The sequence below is a fragment of the Diplotaxodon limnothrissa genome, linkage group LG4 (genome assembly GCF_057381915.1).
Source record: "Diplotaxodon limnothrissa isolate DT_005_m linkage group LG4, D_limnothrissa_male_GT1.1, whole genome shotgun sequence".
Classification (NCBI taxonomy): domain Eukaryota; kingdom Metazoa; phylum Chordata; class Actinopteri; order Cichliformes; family Cichlidae; genus Diplotaxodon; species Diplotaxodon limnothrissa.
Window position 1 is genome coordinate 17,056,455 of NC_140599.1, and position 23,497 is coordinate 17,079,951.

At 46.6% G+C, this 23,497-nt stretch overlaps 1 protein-coding gene across 1 annotated transcript in view; it reads left to right on the plus strand.

Annotated features, from left to right (window-relative positions):
- LOC146633542 (voltage-dependent T-type calcium channel subunit alpha-1I-like) overlaps nt 1–23,497 on the plus strand; it is a 205,034-nt gene that overhangs the window by 141,250 nt on the left and 40,287 nt on the right. Inside the window, exons 8-18 of the mRNA XM_085351531.1 lie at nt 3,214–3,538; nt 3,812–4,200; nt 7,671–7,822; nt 8,131–8,316; nt 12,003–12,120; nt 12,241–12,396; nt 14,010–14,100; nt 15,010–15,164; nt 21,030–21,734; nt 22,273–22,373; nt 23,257–23,380. Coding sequence (XP_085207657.1) covers nt 3,214–3,538; nt 3,812–4,200; nt 7,671–7,822; nt 8,131–8,316; nt 12,003–12,120; nt 12,241–12,396; nt 14,010–14,100; nt 15,010–15,164; nt 21,030–21,734; nt 22,273–22,373; nt 23,257–23,380 — 2,502 coding nt within the window. The remainder of the gene's footprint in view (nt 1–3,213; nt 3,539–3,811; nt 4,201–7,670; nt 7,823–8,130; nt 8,317–12,002; nt 12,121–12,240; nt 12,397–14,009; nt 14,101–15,009; nt 15,165–21,029; nt 21,735–22,272; nt 22,374–23,256; nt 23,381–23,497) is intronic.

The following is a 23,497-nucleotide window of genomic DNA, read 5'->3' on the forward strand; positions in this document are numbered from 1 at the left end:
TATAAGAGCTACAGAGATTAAGAGATATCGTCTAACTGCTCTAGACAGACTGCTCCCTTTGTGGTGCAAATGCCCAAATAGTTTTGGTGTAACTAACTGACGCAAATGTGTTGCTCCTTTTGAGCTTCCTTGCAAAGCTCCATTCTGTTTGGCAGCCACCCAACGTTTTTAAGTGATGCCGTGGAAGCATTGCTGACACCATGAGAAGTTTTCAGCCACACACTTCCATGGGCCCTTATTGTGCTCTACACACAGTCAGGGTCACCTTGAATGCTTTCATTCTTTTCCTTTGTAGTCCTTCCATTTACTGCCTTTTACTCATCAAACTCTCACTCCCTCATCCACCCCATCTCTCCGTCTGTTGTGTCATTATGACGTTGTAGCACCCCGCGCTTTAAAGTCTGTTAATCAGTCATGTAAGTGTGTGGTTTGGGGTACAAAACTGAGAGACAAAAAGAAGTTTAACCTCCACAGTGTCAATCACACAGTCTCATCTTTGTCTGTTTGAAACTTGATATACTGTCAAGTGTGGAACCCAAAGTAGCTATATCAGAGTGAACTGAGGGGGAGTAAGTGTATAAGAGCTAATCACTCCCGAGAGGGCATTTATTAGGCAGTTACCTGTGTGTATATGAAAAAAGTCTTACCAATATATATGTGATGAATCCAGCATAGGAGCGCATACAGTTGTAGTTACATACATTTCCAAACAACAACAGAGTCCAAGATCATCAGTTTTAACATGTTTCAATAAGTACAAGTTATTCAAATGTGTCACCACTTTCACAAAGTCTGGAATAAGACCAAACCTGTCACCCTCTGATGAGACAAAATATATTAAGATGTTCAGGACCAACCCACCAAGGCTCAAACCTGCCATGAACTAGAAACTGCTAGAACACCAGCATTACTGTCAACATTTAAGGAACCTTTACATAATCATGGACTGAGAGGGTGCTGACCAAGAACAAAGGCCCTGCTCCAAAATCAACATGTTCTAGCTTGACTGACATTTCAGCTACCCACATAGATAAGACAAATTCCTTCTAGAGAAAAGTTTTATGATAACATGAGGCAAAGATTGAGCAATTTAGCCACACTGACAATTTTGGAGAAGTATGGTGAAGTATTCAAACCTAAGAAGACCGTACCAACCGACTAGCATGGTGGTGGTAACATCATGTTTAGCTGTCAGTGGTACTGATACATTGTACAAATTGGATCAGTGGATTACCTTCAATCTTTTTAACTTAACCTTAAATCCACAGCTACACAATTACAATTTGTACCCAGGTGTGTACACACAGGATGTTCCAACAGGAGAATGATCACATAGATGCAGTAAAACAGATGGATAAGGAAGGCAAACAAAAGAGCTTCTGAAATGTTCTTTCCAAAGCTCCAACCTCAACAGTAATGAAAATTTGTCCAAGATTGATTAATACCAGTAAACCAACCAGTTCAAATGAACTCTTTCAATCCTGCCAAGAAGAGTGGTCTAATATCCAACCTTAACTATGCCAGACTCTTCTTGATTACTACCAAAAGCATGAAGTCGAGGTGTCGAGGACCCCATGTGTATTAGAAAAAATCTAAAATAAATTCAAACTTGTGCACCCAATTCTAGTTTTTTAAAGTTCTTCCATTCTGCAAAAAAGAGCAGAAATCATTCAAAGAAATCATTAAAAGATCCAAATTATCATGACATTCATGCCCAGGATGAGTGTGTGCAAACTTCTGCCTACAGCTGTATATGCAATCTGTTATAAGCTAAGCCCATCTAAGTGGTGACGTGTGTGTGATCACACATGCTTTTGTCTATGTGAATATGTATGTGTTTGAGTGTGTATGTGTGTGTGTGTGAGCTTGCATGCATGCATAATGCAGTGATGGTCTGAATGCGTGATATTGGGCTGCCCTCGCTCATTATGCGTAAAGCTGTCTACTGATCAGAATCACAGAATAGACACACACACGCAGATGCAAACCTGGAGGGAAATCAAAGCCCCACACACCTGCAGACCTGCTTTGACCCACAGGCCACAGATGGGTATCTCTCCTCCTCTCACACACCTCCCATCTATGTTTCCTCTCTCTTTTTCTCTTTGTAAATATCTCTGCAGCCGCTTTATTTCATTCCCTCCGGCTTCCTCGCTCTCTCCTTCACCTTTCCTTTGCATCTTTGATCAATTTGGATGAAAGTCTAAAAGTGGAATGTCACTAGGTTTGGATTTTATATCTGTGAATGATTTATTAAGCATCACATCTCAAAATGCATAGTTTTATAGATATGTATGTGCAGTATGCCTATGTATGTACTCAACATGTATTTATATCACTGAAGCAGAGAGATACAACTTCAGATTTTTGATGCACAAAACTGAAACACTGGTAAAAGCTGCTCTATCCATCCTGCAGTCTGTTCTTTTTTTAGTTGTTCACCATTATCCAGTATTGATCTATTCATTGGTCTGTAACCTGCTCAGAGCACACCAATAAAGGCAGTTTCAGCAGTCCCATAGTGATTCCCATTACTGCCACTAAAAGGGTCAGTCAGCATGTACTGTTCACGGGTAACCTCATCACCTCTCTGCTGCCAAACCTTACTTTAACTCATGATAAGAAAATCAAACTTATTTTGTGAAAAACAGTGTAAAGAAAGAAAGCAGTGAGAGAGAGTGGTTAGGGAATGCTTGTCAAGCAAAGGCGTGAGAAAAGTAAAAATTAATGTTGAGTGCACGGAGGGGAGGGAGCATTAAGTCGAGTCAGAGAATAAAAAGAGAAGGAGAGAAAGAGAGATTGCCAGACGCTGAACTGTGCTTTGGGCATGTGTTGGCTCTGTCTGTCTGCTCCAATCAGTCTCGGTTTGGTGGGAAGCCAGCCTTCAGAGACCTTTAGCATGTGCGCTACCATTTCTAAAGGAGGAACAGAGCACAGTATTAGAATAGGCAAGTGTGTATTTACCACTGAAGAAAGACCACAATTCTTCACATTTTTCATGTTTCCTAAATGAGCAACATCTGCTTTAGCCATGGGCTGATTATTCAAATAAGGCGGCGTATCTGTGCGTTTTTGTTTTAGTTAATTTTGTCAAACATTGATTTATGAGCTTTTACAACAAAACAATAAACTTTGACATGCCTGCAGGAGTTTGTCTTCCGTCGCACTGGGTTTAATCTCACGGGGTCAACTTTTTTGCCTCTGCGTCTCCAGATCGGTTCATTCTTCATGATCAACCTGTGCCTAGTGGTTATCGCCACCCAGTTCTCAGAAACCAAACAGCGGGAGCACCAGCTGATGCAGGAGCAAAGGGCGCAGTGCCTGTCCTCCTCCACCTTGGCCAGCATGGCCGAGCCTGGAGACTGCTACGAAGAGATCTTCCAGCTGGTCTGCCATGTCCTCCGCAAGGCTAAGAGGAGATCGGCAGCTCTCTATTACACGCTGAGGGGCAAGCCCCCGCCGGCTGGTGGAGGCAGGGGTAACAGGCGGGGTGGAGGCAATGTGAACGGAGAACGGCATCATTTGAGGCATCCGAGATGTGAGTAGGAGGGTTTCAGAAAATAACAATGAGAATATTCTTATTTATGTAACATTTGGCAGTTCTATTTCAGATAAGATGTACAATTACATAAGAGCAAGAGCTGAATTTTAGGTTTTTCAAAACATGATGATGGCCCGATTGGATCGTGCATTTCTTAGATAATAAATCTCCTGAACTTCTTTTGTATACTTGGTTAAAAAAACACAAAAAAGTTCTGTATTTGAGACTGTATCCACATCTTTTTTTTCCCCTGTCACTCTGTTTCTGTAGCGTTCCACTGCCCCCACCAAAACAAGCAAGACCATGACTCTCAGCCACTAGCCAATTCCATCAGTCTGTCTGTCCCTCAAAATCCCGAGGACTGCCCTATATGTGCGTTATCGTTGAAGGAGGGAGTGAGGGCTGTGGGAGATTCCGCCAATGGTGAGGAAAATGAAGAGGATGCGGTTAAGGAGACGAGCAAAGAGGAGAACCACTTGGAGGAGAGGGGAGATGGAGAGAGGAAGCGGAAAAGGACGTGCTTTGGACATTGTAAGGACCTCTGGAATGGTATGAGGAGGAAACTTTGGGGCATTGTGGAGAGCAAGTACTTCAGCAGGGGCATTATGATTGCTATTCTCATTAACACCATCAGTATGGGCATCGAGCATCACAACCAGGTAAGATCAGCTTCGATTAAGAGACCTCCTTCATCTTCACCTCACTCAAGTTCATGCAGCACTTCCACCTTTCACATCAGGTCATGAAAAAATCCACACTGAGTGGTGAGAGGTTTTTGTTTGTTTGTTTGTTTTAGTTTTTGACCCATCTTCTGTTTTAAGGACTCTCTTTTTATTATGAACCTCGCCATTACTTATGTCTGAACCGATTCCAAAAGCCATGAGCCACCAAAGAGAGTGATTGTTTTGGAGTGTTTGAGAGTGACAGTATCAATACAGTGTGTTACCGTAATCATTTCTCCCGCCCCAGCAAATCAGCAGAAGGAAACAGTGTTACGGCAGATGACATTCAGGGCGACGAGTGCGGGATTGGAGGAGCATCAGTGCCTAACAGTTCCATGATCGAGGTGTAAACATTTAGCCTAGCAGTAGACATAACCGAGCTGGCTTTTAACACCTGCCAAGCCTCCTCAGAGGCAGACAAGGCAGGTGTCTGAAAGCGAGAGTGAGAGCAGCCTGCCAAGAATACGCACGCACACGTGAACACAAATAGTTGCACACGCAAACACACAATGCAGATCCTTTGTTTTTTTTTTGCAAACCGTGTGCAGGCGCATAAACAAAATATCTTTTTATATTCTTGCGCATGCACCAACAGAAACACATGGACTCACAAGCTGTTACATAAGACAGCTTTTTTCTTTTTTCTCCATTCTCTCTCCCATTCTGTTTTCTGTCTGTCTTTCATGCTCCCTCCCTTGCTAATTTTACTTCCACCTCACCTTCCCCCTGTTCTCCCCACAAATCCCTCTGTGCACCTTTCCTTTGCACTTTCCCCCACTTGTTCCTTTGTTCCTCGCTGTCTCCCTTCCTTCCATCCTTCCCGCCTTACCCCGAGCGTCTCATCTACTCACCTACTCTTTTTTACCTCCCTCAGTTTCATCCTCCGTCTCCCCGCTTCTCCCTCTCTCATCCGCCCACGCACTCTTTGACAGCGTACAGGGTAGTTGCGCTCTCTCTCTCTCTCTCTCTCTCTCTCTCCCTCATCTCTAAAGACTCTAAAAATAAACGAGGGTTGTGCGGGGGAAAAGAAGAGGAGGAGACAAGCGAGAGAGGAAGCGTGAGGCTTATGCCGGTTACACAGCAGTTTTCAGCTCTATTCCCCGTGCAATTCTGTGCGCGCGTGTGAGTGCGCGCACTTCAAAGCGGGCACGTATGCAGGGACCCACACGCGTTTGCATGCACACACTCGCAGACGCCTCGTTTGCCTTGTCTTTTGAGTCTTTCTCCCTCTGCAAGACTGACAGGAGCACTTACACAGGTGTGTGCGCTGGCTTTGTGGTGCAGAAGTCTTAACTTCAGTGTTTTCTTCTTAAACAAGAACTCTGAAGCCCAAAACATGACTAACCACACAGCTGCTGTACCACAGCACCACAGGGGCTTAGGGAAAAGGTCTGTATTTACAGTCTGATTTCAAATAAATCCTTCTGGATAGGTGTCACATGTGACAGCGGACGATTTATGTGTTCAAATATTTAAGTTTGACTAATAATTTTTACTAATTCATTAGTTTTCAAAAGAAGCCACACATGCGCAGTCACACTTGAGGGCGTAGCTCATTCATTCATATTCATGAAACAGTCATGCTGACTGAGGGCACATTTCAGGCGAGTAACAAGAGAGGACACTTGTCTCATGGGATGGATTTTCAGGGGACATATGCAGGGCAGGAACAGGCAAAAAAGTAACATGGAAGATCAAAGGTATGAGAATATGAGGAGAAACGTTGCTAGGGAATGAAAGGTAATGGGGCAAGAAGAAGGGGGAGAAGGAAGGAGGAGGAGAAAGCAACAGGGAGGGAGTGATGATGGTATTTTGTTTGAGTTAAACTGTGGTGTCAAGGGCCGTGATGGTTCTGTCAATAGCAATAAATCTTATATCCTGTGTTTGCACTTAAGACTCGTAAGGGAGTTATGGGCGTAGGTCAAGGTTAGAGCAGCTGCTAAGCGATCCAACTTGTTTTTGGCGGGTGTTTCCATCTATGTTCATTTATCCATATCATACTATTGCTGATCTGCAGCCTTTTTTTTTTTTTACATGTTTTTCGAATTTTAAATTCATAACAGCCACCTTCAAGCTATGAAACTAGCAAATCTGTTTTGCAGGTCTTTCTTGCTCTTTCTTCTTCATCTCTGACGACAAATCTATCTCCCCTCCTCAGCTGTCATGCCATCATCTAGTTTCAAACAGTCCTTCCATTTTTTTATTTTTTTTTTGGTTTTCCTTCTCCCTCTCTCTCTCCCTCATTCACCCTCTGATCGACAGGAGGATATTGATTGGGAAGAGATGTGTCTGCCTGATAATGAGACTCAGAAAAGGGAAAGAAAAAGGCGTGGAGAACTAGGGGTGTTGTAGAGATAGACTGGGAGACAAAGCGGATTAGGGGAGGGGAGGGCTGTGAGAGTGTGTGTTTCCCTGACATGGTTTGCTAACTTTGGCAGGGCGAGCTGGCTATTTCTCCACTGGCTTTTGAAACTAAAATTCACAGGGGGTATCGGAGAAAGCATCTGATCCATATCGCGCATAACTCACATCCACTCGCACACAAAGCGCACTTGCATAAAGCCAGTCTGCGCATAGAAATGGAAATAAACTCGGAATTGACTGGTGTGCGGGGGGGTGCTATATGTGTGGCGTGTTCATATATGTATGAGTCGCTTTGGCAATTCCAGATAACAGGCTTTCCTATTCAGCCAGTGTTTGACACCATGTGCTACACAGGCAATGCACACTCTCCATCCCTTTTCTCATTTCCTGTTTATTTTCCCCCTGATGTGAGTTTTCCTTTACAATTTCACATAAACAGCTGTGCCAGGAAACTGTTTGTTTTCCCACTTTTCAGCCTCTTCTCTTGATCTCAGACTGTTGCCTCTCTCAGATAAGATGTATGTGTTAATTTTATGTGCCAGGTAAGGGTAAATTCTGTCTTCAAGTGACTGACAGTTTGACTGGCAGCTTTTTCAGCGCAAGCAGAGAAAAGTAATACGAGCGCAGTTGTTTTGTTTGGCAGCGGCTCCCGTATCTATTGTTACAGCAGCTGTGATTGAAAAGCACTGGTTTAATATTAACTGTTTTTATCTCTTTGTGTGTATTTGGCACTGCTCTGTTTTTAACTTCAAATACTTGCAGTGCTTGAGCTCCTGTAACCGCTTCCCTTCTCATCATTGGTTTTGTTACTCTGACCTTTTTTCCACTGACATGGCACTGGTGCTTGTGCACATCGTGTAGTATTCCACAGTTGAAATTTAGGGTAAGAAATTAATGGTACATTTTTTGTAATAGCTCTCAAATAGCATGAGAAATCAGTGACTCCAATATTGGGTCCAGCTATTTTGAGGTTTATGGTGCAACAAAAGAGGTACCGGTCTGTATCCTCACTCTTCTGATTTTGTTTTGATGTTTCCACCAAGCCTGAGGAGCTGACCAATGTCCTGGAGATCTGTAACATCGTCTTCACCAGCATGTTCACGCTGGAGATGATCCTGAAGCTCACTGCCTTTGGCTTCTTTGAATACTTGAGGAATCCGTATAACATCTTTGATGGCATCATCGTCATCATCAGGTGTGTGATATGAGTGGCTGATTGAGAATACTGTATGTTCCTTATCACCCTAGTATGGATTATGTGTGCTTACAGAATGAGAATTTTCTATCTTCATGTGTGTAATATTGAATGTTGTTTTTTAAAGACTAACTTAGCCTCTTATCTAATCTTTTCTTATCTATTTCCCCTCATTTCTCTTGACTCTTATTAATTTTGGTCTTCCTTTCCCCATATTTCTTTTGAAATGACCACATACATTTTTACAAATTTCACCACATCTTTGCCATTCTCATTTTACCCCTTTTTAAACACGTGTGCTCCCCCAGTGTGTGTGAGATCATTGGCCAGGCAGACGGTGGTCTGTCGGTGCTGAGGACATTCAGGCTTTTGAGGGTCATTAAGCTGGTGAGATTCATGCCTGCGCTGAGGCGGCAGCTTGTGGTTCTGATGAAGACGATGGACAATGTGGCCACCTTCTGCATGCTGCTTATGCTGTTTATCTTCATCTTCAGGTAACTCTTGGCATGTACATACATATATGTACATACACACACACACACACATATATATATATATATATATATATAAAAAGAAAAAAAACCCAGCACGCCCCTGCGGGCGGTTTATCCTTCAAGCTCGGGTCCTCTACCAGAGGCCTGGGAGCTTGAGGGTCCTGCGCAGTATCTTAGCTGTTCCCAGGACTGCGCTCTTCTGGACAGAGATCTCCGATGTTGTTCCCGGGATCTGCTGGAGCCACTCGCCTAGCTTGGGAGTCACCGCACCTAGTGCTCCGATTACCACGGGGACCACCATTACCTTCACCCTCCACATACTCTCGAGCTCTTCTCTGAGCCCTTGGTATTTCTCCAGCTTCTCGTGTTCCTTCTTCCTGATATTGCTGTCATTCGGAACCGCTACATCGATCACTACGGCCGTCTTCTTCTGTTTGTCTACCACGACTATGTCCGGTTGGTTAGCCACCACCATTTTGTCCGTCTGTATCTGGAAGTCCCACAGGATCTTAGCTCGGTCATTCTCCACCACCCTTGGGGGCATCTCCCATTTTGACCTCGGGACTTCCAGGTTATACTCGGCACAGATGTTCCTGTACACTATGCCGGCCACTTGGTTATGGCGTTCCATGTATGCCTTGCCTGCTAGCATCTTGCACCCTGCTGTTATGTGCTGGATTGTCTCTGGGGCATCTTTACACAGCCTGCACCTGGGGTCTTGCCTGGTGTGATAGACCCCAGCCTCTATGGATCTTGTACTCATATATATATATATATATATATATATATATATATATATATATATATATATATATATATGCCACAATACGGCAAATCTCCGTTAACGAGCTATCGCCCCGTGCGTGGGGCTGGACGGCCAACACGTTAACGAGCAAACTGCGCTAATGCACTAGTTCCCACCAATGTAATTGAGCATTGTGTGGCACATCCAACATACTGTTTTACTTTTGTCCATGACGCGCTTACCTTCAGGGTCATACGTCACATGAAAACCAAAATAGTTCCAAATGCCAGATCTGAATGAGGGTGGGGGAGGTTCAATTTGTTGCAAGGAGAGCTTAACTTCTGTCTTGCTAGCTTGCCCTGCGCTCAGTGAATCTGCACTCGACTACTCCGCCTAGGCTGCACTGTCGAGCGCAGATCCACTGAGCGCTCAACACAGACAGCATCGTCAGAAGGAAAGTTGATAAAATAAATTACAAATTTTGTATTGTTCGATACATATGCGTACCAAACCGAAAGCACTGTATCGAACGGTTCAATATCGATACAAGTATTGTTGCACCCCTAATATATACAGTAGCCTCTAGCCTCCTTCTCCATGGCGGGTACTGTCCTTTGTGGCTGTTCAACTTGTGGCCAAGCATCTCACTGATCACTGCTGCCATATTGTAGATCATCTTGTTAGTCTCGGTAATGGTGGCTGTAGGTATCGTCCGTAGTGCTGCATTAGTGTAAAACAGAATAATCAGCAGATTAGAATAAAGTATAACATTTAGATATTTTCTAAATCACTAAATTAATACACTGACAATGTGGCACAGTGTTTGTTTCCTTCAGTGGTTCAATAAGGTAAAATTTAACAAGCTGCACATAAAAAATAAATAAATAAATACAAATAAAATGTATTCCCCAGCAGATAATCTATAACTATATAAGTTAAATGTAAAAACAAAATTCAAACTTATACAAATTTGATATGAGGTCAGTAAGTGCAGTGTTGGTGTCCTGATTTAGGATACCTGATATTCATGCTTATAGAAGAATAAAACAGTTGTAAAATTGTTTGATGCTATGAAGAAATAATGTTGCATCGAACAGCGTTTTCACACCTATTGTTCGTTTGGTCCGAATCAGCTGATGAGTTTGTAAACTTGAAGCTTCTTCCTGTGGTTTGATTTGTTTTCACACTGAGAAAAATTCAAGTCAACTTTAAGTGAACCAAAATACGTCACTATAAATCACGTGACAATGTCCAATCCGCTCATTGGCCGGATATATCTGGGGCGGGAGAAAAAAAAGTAAATACAGGAAGAAGATGCTGTGTGAAACCTGTGAGGTTATTATAGGAAACACGGTCCGTTCTCTCTGTTTTACTTCATAAATTGATTTATTGTGAACGACACGAATGTTAACAGAGGGAGAATGCATGGTGTTATTTTTGTGCCACTATTCTGAGCGCACGTAAAAAAAATTGCAGGTGCAAGTGTTGCATTTTGAGGAGAAATTTATTTTGAGCGAAGAAAAGCTAAATTTGAGTGAACAAAATTCATTGCTGCGTGCAAAAAATGTATTTCAGTGTTTGCTATTATCCATACACACACACACAATAGACCCTGTGCACGAGAAAATGCTAACTTCCTAGTTTGAGACCAGATGTGGGGTTGTACATTTCCGGTAGCTTTACTTTGCGGTCAATCGCTACTGTGAAGATATACTCCAAAATCATGTCCAAAACTCGAAAACGGAAAGATCGAGTTAAGTTACGAAGAGGAGAAGGTGGGAACACTCACCACTGTTGTGTCATAAAAAATCGAATGATCAATTTTGACATTTAAAGAGTTTAAAGAGATCGATCAGTTGTTTACATCACTCAACACAAGCAGAACTGCATTACTGCATGCAGAAGACACATCGTCCACATTCAGAAGCACATCTCTGTATAGTGACAGTTATTATGATTTAAACAGGCAAATGTTCAGCATTCAAACTACAGGTGACGAATAGTCAAACCAGATGTTTCCCCGTTATGTCGATATCAGCTAGTCAAGTACACACCCACACAGCATGGTAAATGGACTGATTCTTATATAGCGATTTTCTACTCTCCCGGAGTACTCAAAGCGCTCTATACAACACGCCACATTCACCCAGTCACACCCATTCTCACAAGCACTACCTCTATACTGAGTGCTTTCTAACTACACTCACACACATTCATACTCCGATGAATGCATCGGAGAGCAACTTGGGGTTAATATCTTGCCCAAGGATATTTGGCATGCAGACTGGAGGAGCCTGGGATCGAACCTCCAACCTGTAGGTGACCTGCTCTACCTCCTGAGCTACAGCCACCCCTATGTTAACAAACCGTGAAAAAAAGCCACACAAAAAATGAACGATTGTTGGTAACGGTTTCTATACATTAGTATTTACGAAGGGTATGTTGTGACTTACCTTCAAAATTACAGTGGTCCCTCGCTATAACGCGGTTCACCTTTCACCTCGCTGTATCGCGGATGACTTACATGCTGCTGCATAATGATGTTATGCATGTATACTGATTGTTACCCAATCTTACGTATGTGTGTATGCATACCTGCCAGCCAGCTTCTTTATCTCTCTAGTGAAGCATGAGTGTGAGAAAATAGATGACATCTGAGCTTTTAGTCAGCTAATGATATCCTGAGCCACTGGCATTTGGCCCATACTCCTAATTACTATAGCCATTAGTGACCAGTTAAATCACAGAGCTACAGAGACTTTAACCTTAAAATCAAATGTCTTCATAATTCCTCTAAGCAGCACTTATGTTAATGGCATTGTCTGGATTTCATATTCTTGTTAAAACATCCAGTTTAACAACATAATTGCATTCTCACTCTGCGATAGGATTTGTGACTGAATTAAGTAATTACAGGACAAAACCCTTGTTTGTGTTGCAGCATCTTGGGGATGCACATATTTGGCTGTAAGTTTAGCTTGAAGACAGAAGCAGGGGACACCGTGCCTGACAGGAAGAACTTTGACTCCTTGCTTTGGGCTATCGTCACCGTTTTTCAGGTAAGAATAGTTCAGACACACATGCGCTTATGACTGCACATACACTTTTTTTGTGTAGGTGAGTGTCTGTGCCTGTTTTTGTGTGTCCCCTGTTTCACTCTGTGCATATGTTTGCTGCAGATTCTCACCCAGGAGGACTGGAACATGGTGCTGTACAATGGCATGGCGTCCACTTCTCCCTGCGCCGCTCTCTACTTTGTAGCTCTTATGACGTTCGGAAACTACGTGCTCTTCAATTTGCTCGTGGCCATCTTGGTTGAGGGTTTTCAAGCAGAGGTAAGACACCTGGATTTAGGGGAATAGGCAGCATGGAGATGAGAGAAAATGACCAAGCATACTAGCCAAATCAATAGAAAATAACTGCCTTTTTGCTTTTTGGGATTTATCATGTGTTTTTAGGCTGTCTTTTAGTTTTTTTGGGACTTTTGCAGCCTTCACAGTGGCTTAAACCAGCGGCCCCCAACCTTTTTTGTGCCACGGACCGGTTTACGCCCGACAATATTTTCACAGACCGGCCTTTAAGGTGTCGCGGAAAAATACAACAAAATAAAACTAGTACCGCTACTGAAAAATAGAAGAGTTATTCATAACACACGTGAAAAGACCCAGGAAAACCGAGTTAACGATAAAAACGATAACAAAATAACACTGAAAACCGATAAAAACCCTGAAAACCACACATTTCACACCTGAGCCTCAATTCTCGTGGCCCGGTACAAAACGACTCACGGACCGGTACCGGTCCGAGGCCTGGGGACCGCTGGCTTGAACAAATAATAAGCAGCTACCTTGATTAAACAGCCAGCTATTTTTTTCATTATTATTATTCATTGTTGCTGAAGCTACTTCTTCTGTTTGACCTCCAACCAAAGCATAGTAAATCTTCTGTTGTTGGCTGCACAAGTGAGCACAAGAGTGTGTATGCACTTCCTGTGTCTGAGGAAATAAGGACCCAGTGGATTACTTTAATAGCAATGTCCACACAACAGTAGGAAATACATTATTAATTTGCTGCATAATGAATGTAATGTAACCGCTTTCTTTATCTCTAATTGTCTGTGCTCATGCGTATTTTAATTGAGCCAAATTCCAAATAAAATAGTCCTGACTGAAAGGTTTGAGACAACCGGACGAATATGAAATAATTAGACAAGCATTGGCCTTTAAGAATAACAGAAACAAGCTGTCACTTTAAGCCAGGGGTGTCAAACATAAGGCCTGGGGGCCAGAGTTGGCCCATCTGGACCACTAGACGGCTTTAGAAAATGTGAAGGAGGGCACACACTTGGAACTTTTAACTGTATTTTTGCAGGTTTTACAGTTTTTCCTGCTTATAAAGACCTCCCCCATGGCTATTCATACTCCCCAAAAATAGTTAAGTTATGGAGTTCTGTATTTTGCACATTTACTTTTAAGGCCAAAGAGTCATGCTGACAGATCTCTTTCAATTACTTTTGTTATCATGAAGAAAAAGTCCTCTGCACCCCTAAAAATGCAGATTTTATAACAGTGAGGTCATCTAACACAATCCACATCCACATAAGTTCATGTGAACTGCTGGGTTTTCACCCACGTAGGAATACTGAACGTCCACAAACTGCAGTCACTGACTCGTGTCACAGTTACAGCGGAGAAGTAAACATCAGTGTTTCAGAGCTAGATCTGACAAGTGAGTGCTAACAAACAGCCCTGGGAGGAAATGTGTCTTAGATAATTAGGTAATAAAGAAAGAACTGAAAATTAGGAATGTGTAAGCTTGTAATTGTTAGCTTGTAATTGCTCATTATTTCTTTTCTTTCTTTCTTTTTTACACGCTCTTTGCTTTGTTGTTTGTTTCTTCTGTCTCTCTGATTCGCCCATTTATTTTCTCTCACTGTCCCCAAAAACAGGGTGATGCAAATCGCTCCTACTCAGACGATGACAGGTCTTCCTGCAATTTCGATGACAGTGACAAACAGAAAGACTCCCTGCACCTATCAGGTGAATGCTACCTCCCACAGCTTCACTGCATATTTTTCTTTACAGACAATTTTTTTCTCAACTGTAGAATTTTATTGCCATTTCTCCCCAAAACTTACAGATTTGCAAATATAACAGTTTTTGAAAAATTCTTGTTATTATTCAGCATCAACTTTGCAACACTTAAATCTGTTTGCTCGAGGGGCACCATCATATTCAAGCTCTGTGGCGTCAGGTGATTTGTTGTGCCTCGGGCATCAAAAACTTGGTATGAGTTCCACAACAAACATACCTAAGCACCTTTTTCTTTTTCCTTGTCCCGGTCTGGAATGTAAGCAGAGCAAACTTTAAATAATGCATGACTGATGCCATTCCTCCATCCACTTCTCTCCTCACATATCCCCCGGCGTAACAAAAGCGAACTCACCAAGAACCACTATCCTGCAGCAGCGAGCAGCAGCGAGCAGCATTTAGCAGCGCGAGTCCTCTGATGGCATCTGATCACAAATCTTGCCCATAAATGTCAGGGTACATGGAAGGGAAACACATTTGGAATGACAATGTTTACTGAGACCTATTCCATCAAAAGACACGTTTGAGAATGGACAAGCACTCTGAGATATCCTCTGTTTCGCTATTACAAGTTCCTCCCTGGTCCTGTAAGGCAATTTAGTGTAAATGAAATCTTCCTCTTCCTCCTGGAGCTGACTGTAACATTGTTTTAAGACATTAATTGCATACAGTGATGGAGAGTGTAGAGTTTTCTGCTTTCATGGCATCAACAAAGACAAGGCAAACAAAAGGAGGGAAGGCTTTATTTAGTCTTATAGTTTTCCTTCTCACTCATCTGTCTTATTTTTCTTCTTCCCACCATTTAGCACTGTTTATTTTCTTTTCCCCTGTCCTCCTCCTCCTTCTTCTTTCCTGCAGACCCAAAGATATGTACCCTGACTCCCAACGGGCACCTGGACATGTCCCCATTGCCTGCCGGTTTGTTTCCAGGAGAGAGGTTGACCTTTGCTCTCAGCTCCAGGAAGAATAGTGTCATTTCTCTTGGCAGAGCCAACCTGGAGCAGAGGGCTGTGGTAAGTTGATGGGACTGTGCATAAAGTAGCAGAAAAATGAACGCAAGCAAAGAGCATATCTGCTACATCGTTAGCTCTTATGACATAAAATTTAATTGGTCGATATAATTTAACAGCAGTATTTATAGAGTCGCAAACATAGATTTTCATCACATTTCAAGGTTTTACGCTTGCTTATAAATCTGAAAATGTGTGTGCTGGTTCTTATTTAGCGTTTATGTACTCTGCCTGAGCACTCAAAGCACTTGCCTCATTTGCCCATTCATACATTTTCTATCTAAGCACGTTTCTATCTAACATTCACACACATTCATACTTAGATGAATGCATCTGAGAGCAACTGTCACGATCTGGTACAGGGATTCAACGCAGAGCGGTAAGGTATCTCCAAGGTGTGGTTTATTTACAGTGCAGTGCAATATATGTACAGTGAAGGGATCCAAAACTCCGGGGGGAATCACAGGGTAACTCGCTCACGTCTTCTCCGCTCACACTCACACACTTTCCCGTAGCAGGGAGGTCGCAGGTCCGGGGGGGGGGGAGATCTGAAGCAGACGAGAAGGCAGGTCACCAACAAATCACAAGTCACGGATATGAAGCACAAGAGCTGTGAGAACACTAACGTTAGGGGTACAATCATCCAGCGACGAGAGGATCTGTGTTCCAGCCTCAAATAGTGCTCCCGGTGATGATGGGTGAGTGTTGTCAGGTGTGTGTGTGGGCCAAGGGCGGGAGCCCACAGTGAGCTCCGCCCAGGCAGAGAGGGAGAAAACAGCAACAGCAATTGTAGCCTTGTGGGGCCGACCGGGCAGGCACGGAGACCATGACAGTACCCCCCCCCCTCAACGGGAGCCTCCCGGTGACCCACCAGGCTTACCTGGATGCCTGCGGTGGAAGTCCCGGAGCATGGCAACATCCAGGACAGCAGCTCGAGGCACCCAGGAGCGTTCCTCTATCCCGTAGCCCTCCCAGTCAACCAGGTACTGAAAACCCCGACCCCGGCGCCGGGAGTCCATGATGCGGGTGATATTGTAGACCAGCTGACCATCCACGAGCCGGGGGGGTGGCGGGGCCCTGGAGGGAGGGCACAACGGGCTGGAGAGCACCGGCTTGACCTGAGACACATGAAAGACATTGTGAATGCGCATGTTGCGCGGGAGCTTGAGGCGGACAGACACAGGGTTCACAATGGCCTCAACGGGAAAAGGGCCAATAAACTGAGGAGACAGCTTCTTCGACTCAGTCCGTAGCGGCACAAAACGGGTAGCCAGCCATACTTGTTGACCGATGGTGTACACGGGGGCCGGTGTCCGGCGACGGTCAGCGAGGGTCTTGTTCCGCTCCTTAGTACGGAGCAGGGCAGCCCGAGTCGTCCGCCAGGCACGACGGCACCCGCGGAGGTGAGCCTGTACAGAAGGAACGGAGTGCTCACCTTCGATGGCCGGGAGCAAAGGTGGTTGATAGCCCAGGGACGCTTCGAAGGGAGACTTGCCCGTGGCGGAGGATGTGTGGCTGTTGTGGGCGTATTCGATCCATGGAAGCTGTTCACTCCAGGTCGATTGGTTGTGCGAAGTGACACAGCGGAGGGCAGCTTCCAGCTCCTGGTTGGCCCGCTCCGATTGCCCGTTACTCTGTGGATGGAAACCGGAAGACAGACTGACCTTGGCCCCCAGTGCGGAGCAGAACTCCCTCCAAACACGGGACGTGAATTGCGGCCCCCTATCCGAGACGATGTCCTCGGGGATCCCGTGAAGACGGAACACATGGGAGGTGAGGAGCCGGGCCGTCTCCAAGGCAGAGGGGAGCTTCGGGAGGGCGACGAAGTGTGCAGCTTTGGAGAAACGATCGATAATGGTAAGTATGGTGGTGTTACCAGCGGAGGGCGGCAGGCCCGTGACAAAGTCCAAAGAAACATGGGACCATGGTCGAGCTGGTGTAGGGAGAGGCTGCAGAAGACCCGGTGGAGGGCGGTTCGAAAGCTTATTCCGGGCGCAGGTCGAACAGGCGGCTACATACTCCTTGGCATCCCTAGTCATAGCAGGCCACCAGAAGTAACGTCGGAGGAACGAGCAGGTGCGGAGGACCCCAGGATGGCATGAAAAGCGGGCGGTGTGAGCCCACTGGAGAACCTGAGAGCGGACGGCTGAAGGAACGAAGAGGCGACCAGGTGGACCAGTGCCAGGATCCGGTTCGGTCTCCAGCGCCTCTTGGATGAGCCCCTCGATCTCCCAGGAGATGGCTCCAATTACGCAGGCGGCCGGGAGGACAGGCTCAGGGTCCGAGTCCTCCCCAGTGATGGAGAATTGCCTGGACAGGGCGTCTGGCTTTACGTTCCGTGTTCCTGGCCTGTAGGTGATAGTGAAGTCAAAACGAGCGAAAAACAGTGCCCACCTGGCTTGCCGGGAATTGAGACGTCTAGCCGAGCGCAGGTACTCCAGATTCTTGTGATCCGTCCAGACGATGAATGGTTGTGCTGCTCCCTCCAACCAATGTCTCCACTCCTCCAGGGCCAGCTTGACGGCCAGAAGCTCCCGGTCCCCGATGTCATAGTTACACTCTGCTGGGGAGAGACGGCGAGAATAAAAGGCACACGGGTGCAGCTTACCGTCCATCTGTTGCGACAGAACTGCCCCAACCCCGGAGTCCGACGCGTCCACTTCCACAACGAACTGCCGTGTAAGGTCCGGTTGCCGGAGTATGGGAGCGGTGGTGAACCTGTCCTTGAGCAGGGCGAAGGCTCGCTGAGCGGCAGAATCCCACTGGAAGGGAACCTTGGGAGAGGTGAGTTTAGTGAGAGGGAGAGCGATTCTGCTGAAATCACGAATGAACCGTCTGTAAAAGTTGGCGAATCCCAAAAAACGTTGCACTTGGCGGCGATCAGGAGGAGTAGGCCATTCCACCACAGCTCGCACTTTCTCCGGATCTGTCCGCAAGTCCCCCTTCTCGATAATGTGGCCCAGAAAACTCACAGACGACACGTGGAAGTCGCACTTCTCCCCCTTCACAAAGAGCCGGTTCTCCAGAAGGCGTAGCAGGACCTGCCGGACATGGACCTTGTGCTCCTCGAGCGTCTTAGAAAAGACCAAGATGTCATCTAAGTACACAAACACACAACGGTTAACAAAATCACGAAGGACGTCATTAACCATCGCCTGAAACACCGCGGGGGCGTTAGTCAGCCCAAACGGCATCACGAGATACTCAAAGTGGCCCCGATGCGTATTGAACGCGGTCTTCCACTCATCCCCCTCTCTGATGCGCACCAGGTGGTAAGCGTTGCGCAGATCCAGCTTGGTAAAGATGGTCATGCCCTGAAGCAGTTCAAAGGCGGAGAAAAGCAACGGCAAAGGGTATTTGTTCTTAACAGTGATCTGATTAAGGCCCCGAAAGTCAATACACGGCCGCAGCGAACCATCCTTCTTATCCACAAAAAAAAACCCAGCCGCGACAGGGGAAGAGGAGGGGCGAATCAACCCCGCCGCCAGCGACTCCGAGATGTAGCGCTCCATAGCATCCCTCTCAGGCCGGGAGAGGCTGTACAGGCGGCTAGACGGCAGCGGAGCTCCAGGAAGAAGATCGACGGCACAATCGTACGGGCGGTGCGGGGGAAGGGACCGCGCCCGATCCTTACAAAAAACATCCCGCAGATCATGATAAACCCGCGGAACCATCGAGAGGTCCGGGGCGTCCGACGGCGAGGCCGTGGGTGGGAGCGAAACGGGGGAAGCCGCAGCCCGGAGGCAGTTCATATGGCAGGCCACACTCCAACCTAGTACGGCACCCTTCTCCCAGTCGATATGCGGGTTGTGGAGGACAAGCCAGGGGTGACCCAGAACCAGCGGAGTGAGAGGAGCCTTAAACGAAAAAAAACAAATCCTTTCTGTGTGATTGCTAGAGAGAGATAATGAAAGGAATTCAGAAACATGAGTGATGTCAGGCAGGCGCTGGCCCAACAGTGCGTGAACGCGGAGGGGGCGTGACAGAGGCTCCAAGGCGATGTTCAGTTTGGCGGCGAGTGAGGTGTCAATAAAGTTCTGCTCAGCCCCAGAGTCAATGAGAACGGAGAGAGAATGAGAAACAGTCCGAACACGCAGAGTAGCCGGTAAAAGAAGTCTGGGGAGAGGGCTTTCACTCGACAGATCGCCCACCAGCACCCTCACGATCACTGGTGAGCGCGCCCTTTTGCCAGCGTTGGGCAGGAGGAGACAGAGTGGCCTTTACGGCTGCAGTAAACGCACTCACCGGAGGCAAGGCGGCGCTGGCGCTCCGCGGGCGACAGCCGCGAGCGCCCAAGCTGCATGGGCTCTTCCCCATCCCCGGCGTCGGCGTCACACAACCCATGGGCCGCAGTAGGGGTCCCACAAAAGTCCAGCGGGGCATGCCCCGAACGCGCGCGTGCGCTCCGATGTGCGCGCACCTGATCGTCCACCCGCATACACAAAACCAAAAGCGCATCCAGGGAGGAAGGTAGTTCTCGGAGCATAAGTTCATTCCTTATTTCCTCATTAATATTAGTGAGCAATGCACTTTTAAGGGCCTCTTCCCCCCATTTCGCCTGTTCAGCCAAGGTAGAAAAGTCAATAGAAAAATCAGCCATGCTGCGTTTACCTTGTTTAAGCGCAAGCAAGCGCTGGCCGGCGGTGGCAGTTGTGGCTTTCCTGTCAAACACACCTTTAAACTTAGTCAGAAAGTCAGAAAAGGTGATGTCCGGCTCCGCCTGAAGCGCAGCTTGAGCCCAGGTTAGAGCACGGTCCTGGAGTAACTGGACGATATAAGCGATTTTAGCACCATCAGTAGAAAAGGCTTGCGGTTGCTGGCGAAACTGAAGGGTACACTGAGTGAGAAAACCAGCACATTTATCAATCTCTCCCGTGAAAGCCCTGGGAGTAGGGAGGAATCTGTCAACGTGAACAGGTGAGGGAACAGGTGGCGCGACACTTACAGCTGGAACTGGCGCCTCCAACGGAGGAGCGGCGACCAGAGGAGCGGCCGGTAGCGGTGTTAGCTGAGCCACGGCCTGTGTGAGGTTCGCGAGCTCTGCTCGAAGGTGAATGAACATCTGCTCGTGGCGTGCCAGCATCGCGGCCAAAGTGGCGAGGGTGGGAGTCGAGACCGCTGGGTCTGCTGAATCCATTTCCGTGGCTGGATGATTCTGTCACGATCTGGTACAGGGATTCAACGCAGAGCGGTAAGGTATCTCCAAGGTGTGGTTTATTTACAGTGCAGTGCAATATATGTACAGTGAAGGGATCCAAAACTCCGGGGGGAATCACAGGGTAACTCGCTCACGTCTTCTCCGCTCACACTCACACACTTTCCCGTAGCAGGGAGGTCGCAGGTCCGGGGGGGGGGGGGAGATCTGAAGCAGACGAGAAGGCAGGTCACCAACAAATCACAAGTCACGGATATGAAGCACAAGAGCTGTGAGAACACTAACGTTAGGGGTACAATCATCCAGCGACGAGAGGATCTGTGTTCCAGCCTCAAATAGTGCTCCCGGTGATGATGGGTGAGTGTTGTCAGGTGTGTGTGTGGGCCAAGGGCGGGAGCCCACAGTGAGCTCCGCCCAGGCAGAGAGGGAGAAAACAGCAACAGCAATTGTAGCCTTGTGGGGCCGACCGGGCAGGCACGGAGACCATGACAGCAACTTGGAGTCAGTATTTTGTCCAAGTATATTTGGGATATTTGGTCCACTGATTGAACCGCCAGCTGTGCTATTAGCAGATGACCTGTTCTACCTCCTGAGCTACAGCTAGCCTAATTAAACGGAACTGTAATGAATAGCAAATGATTAAAATAATTAGTAATAAGAGTTGCACTGATGTTATATTACTTCCAGATATCATATCAGTCTTTCTCTCTCAGTATCCAGGTCGAGGTTACCACAACTGGGGCCGTCCTCTGGCTCCCCAGCACCATGCCTTGTTGACCCGCCGCTCTAGCTGGAACAGCCTAGGAGGCCGGCCGTGCTCCTCCTCATCCCCCTCTGCTAGTCCTGGCTTCACCCCGACTTCCTCAAGGCCCTTCTATGGCTACGGCTTGGGAGGTCTAGGAGGGGTGGTCGGAGGAAGCCTGCGAATCCGAGGTCCCCGTGCCTCCTCATCCCCACACCACCACCTACATCGTATCCAGCCGGACGAGGAGGAGTCTCTTCTCTCCCCACCTGTTGTCGCTCCCCACTCCCTCCACCTTCCCCATCCCATGCTCCCAGGTTCTTTTGGACCCAGGAGAGACCGAAGAGCTCTATCACTAGAGCTGCCACACCTGCTCCAGGTGCCTGGACAAACTCACCCTCTGCAGCACCCCCTTCCCTCCATGACTCTTAATGCCAACCACAGAAAGAAGAGCCTCTCTGGAGGGATGATAATCAGCAGCGGTGGCAACTTCGGAGGGCTTCACCAAGACTGTAACGGGAAGACTCCACTGTCACAGCTCCTCCAGCCCCCGCCTAGACATCCAACCGAGCAGGCCGGAGGGTCCAATCCCCAGAGCCACCTGATGGCCGAGGTCTTCCCCCAGGTCAACGCACGGAGCAAGGACCGAGAGGACCTGGATGATGACATCGACTATGTAGGCTACTATTGTGTGCATGTGCGGTTAAGGAAATTAGACACAGATGCATGAGGAAATATTCCTCAGAAGCAGCTCTAAGACGCACTATGTAAGAGCATTTAGAGAGAACAAAGAAACACAATCTAGGTTTGTAATACACAACAACCAAACCATTAGCTTTTATGTTCAAGTATAAGGCTTTACATGTGCAATAATCTCCCGCTCTCTTGTGTAGGATTGCCAACTACTTTGTGCAAAGCCCGCACTCCCTATCACCTGGGCCTCATGGGAGCCTCATTGTTTTCATTATAAACAAGTCTGTGTATGAGGGAAACAAGGTTAATTAGAAAGGACTATTTAGACAGCGGGGGAAAGAGCTATACAGATGGTAATGTTGGAAGATGCTCCGAGCTGTTGCCATAGAAGTGTTTCACTTTGGTAAATAATTTAATTATGGAATCCAAACAGACGGTTTCGCTCTGTGTGTGTGTGTGTGTGTGTGTGTGTGCATGTGTGTGTGTGCCATGATCTGCACTGATATGTGTGTTTGTTGCAGAGCTTGTGCTTCCGCATCCAGAAGATGTTAGAAGCATACAGACCAGACTGGTGTGAGACCAGAGAAGACTGGTCCGTCTTCCTTTTCTCCCCGCAGAACAAGTAAGCCTCGCCTTTATCCGAAGCCTTTACCGATGCTGTGCTCAAGTCTTCCAAACGTACGAACGGATTGCCCAGTTCTGTTTCACAGCTCATCAGTGTGAAGGACAGTTTCAAGTTCCTGCGAAAGCACCTCTGCATTAGGACATTGATCGCCACCTTACAAATAGCAAAGCGATCTCCTCCTTTAGTCGGAGAGCAAGAGGGGAGGCATAAATTTAATACTGTAGGCAGTTCATTAAATTATGCATTAATTTGTAGTGATGCCATCTTACAATCTGAGAGGAAGGGTTTGACTAGGCACAGTTGAGTATTTCAATAAAAGCCATTTAAACGTGTCCATGTGTGTCCCCGAACAGTTTGGAATAAAGTCGATCTCGCTCGCTCTCGTAGTCAATTCATTTTCATATTCATTCTGTTTCTTTTCATCCATCCCTTATAAACACTGCAGCGGAGACATTTAATTGCTTTTTGGCAGTGCACAGCCTCACATGCTAAGTCCCATCTCTTTCTGCCCCCCCCCCCCCCCCCCCCCCCCCCCCACCTCACACACCCACACACACACACACTTGTCTCTCTTACTCCGTTTGTTTCTCTCTTATCTCTCTATTCTGTTCCCCCTGCAGAGGACTGTACTCAGGAGTCTGGTGCTTCTGAGAGTGTTGTTAATGTAATTTGTTTTGAATTAGGAGAGATGTAAACAGGGGCTGAATGAAGCTATTTACTCACCAAGATGTTAGGGAGCTCCCATGCACATTCAGGGAACTTGGCTCTCATTCCGATTGGGTGGAAGGGGTTTTAAAAGTGCGTCTGGGCAGACTGAGGCCTTTCATTGTTCCCTTCAGTTTAACTTTTTTTTCTCTTCTCCCCTGCTATCTTCTTCCAGGTTCAGACAGATGTGCCAATCTATCATTGCCCATAAGCTGTTCGACTACGTAGTACTGGCCTTTATCTTCTCCAACTGCATCACAGTGGCTCTGGAAAGGCCCAAGATACTACAGGGCAGCTTGGTAATTCTAAAATGTTTGTTTGCACGCGTGTGTTTGAAACTCCAGCTCCTTTCTGCAGTTTCTGTGCAGTAGCTGTTTGTATTCTCCGAGGATGAATTCACTTTTATGATCTATAAG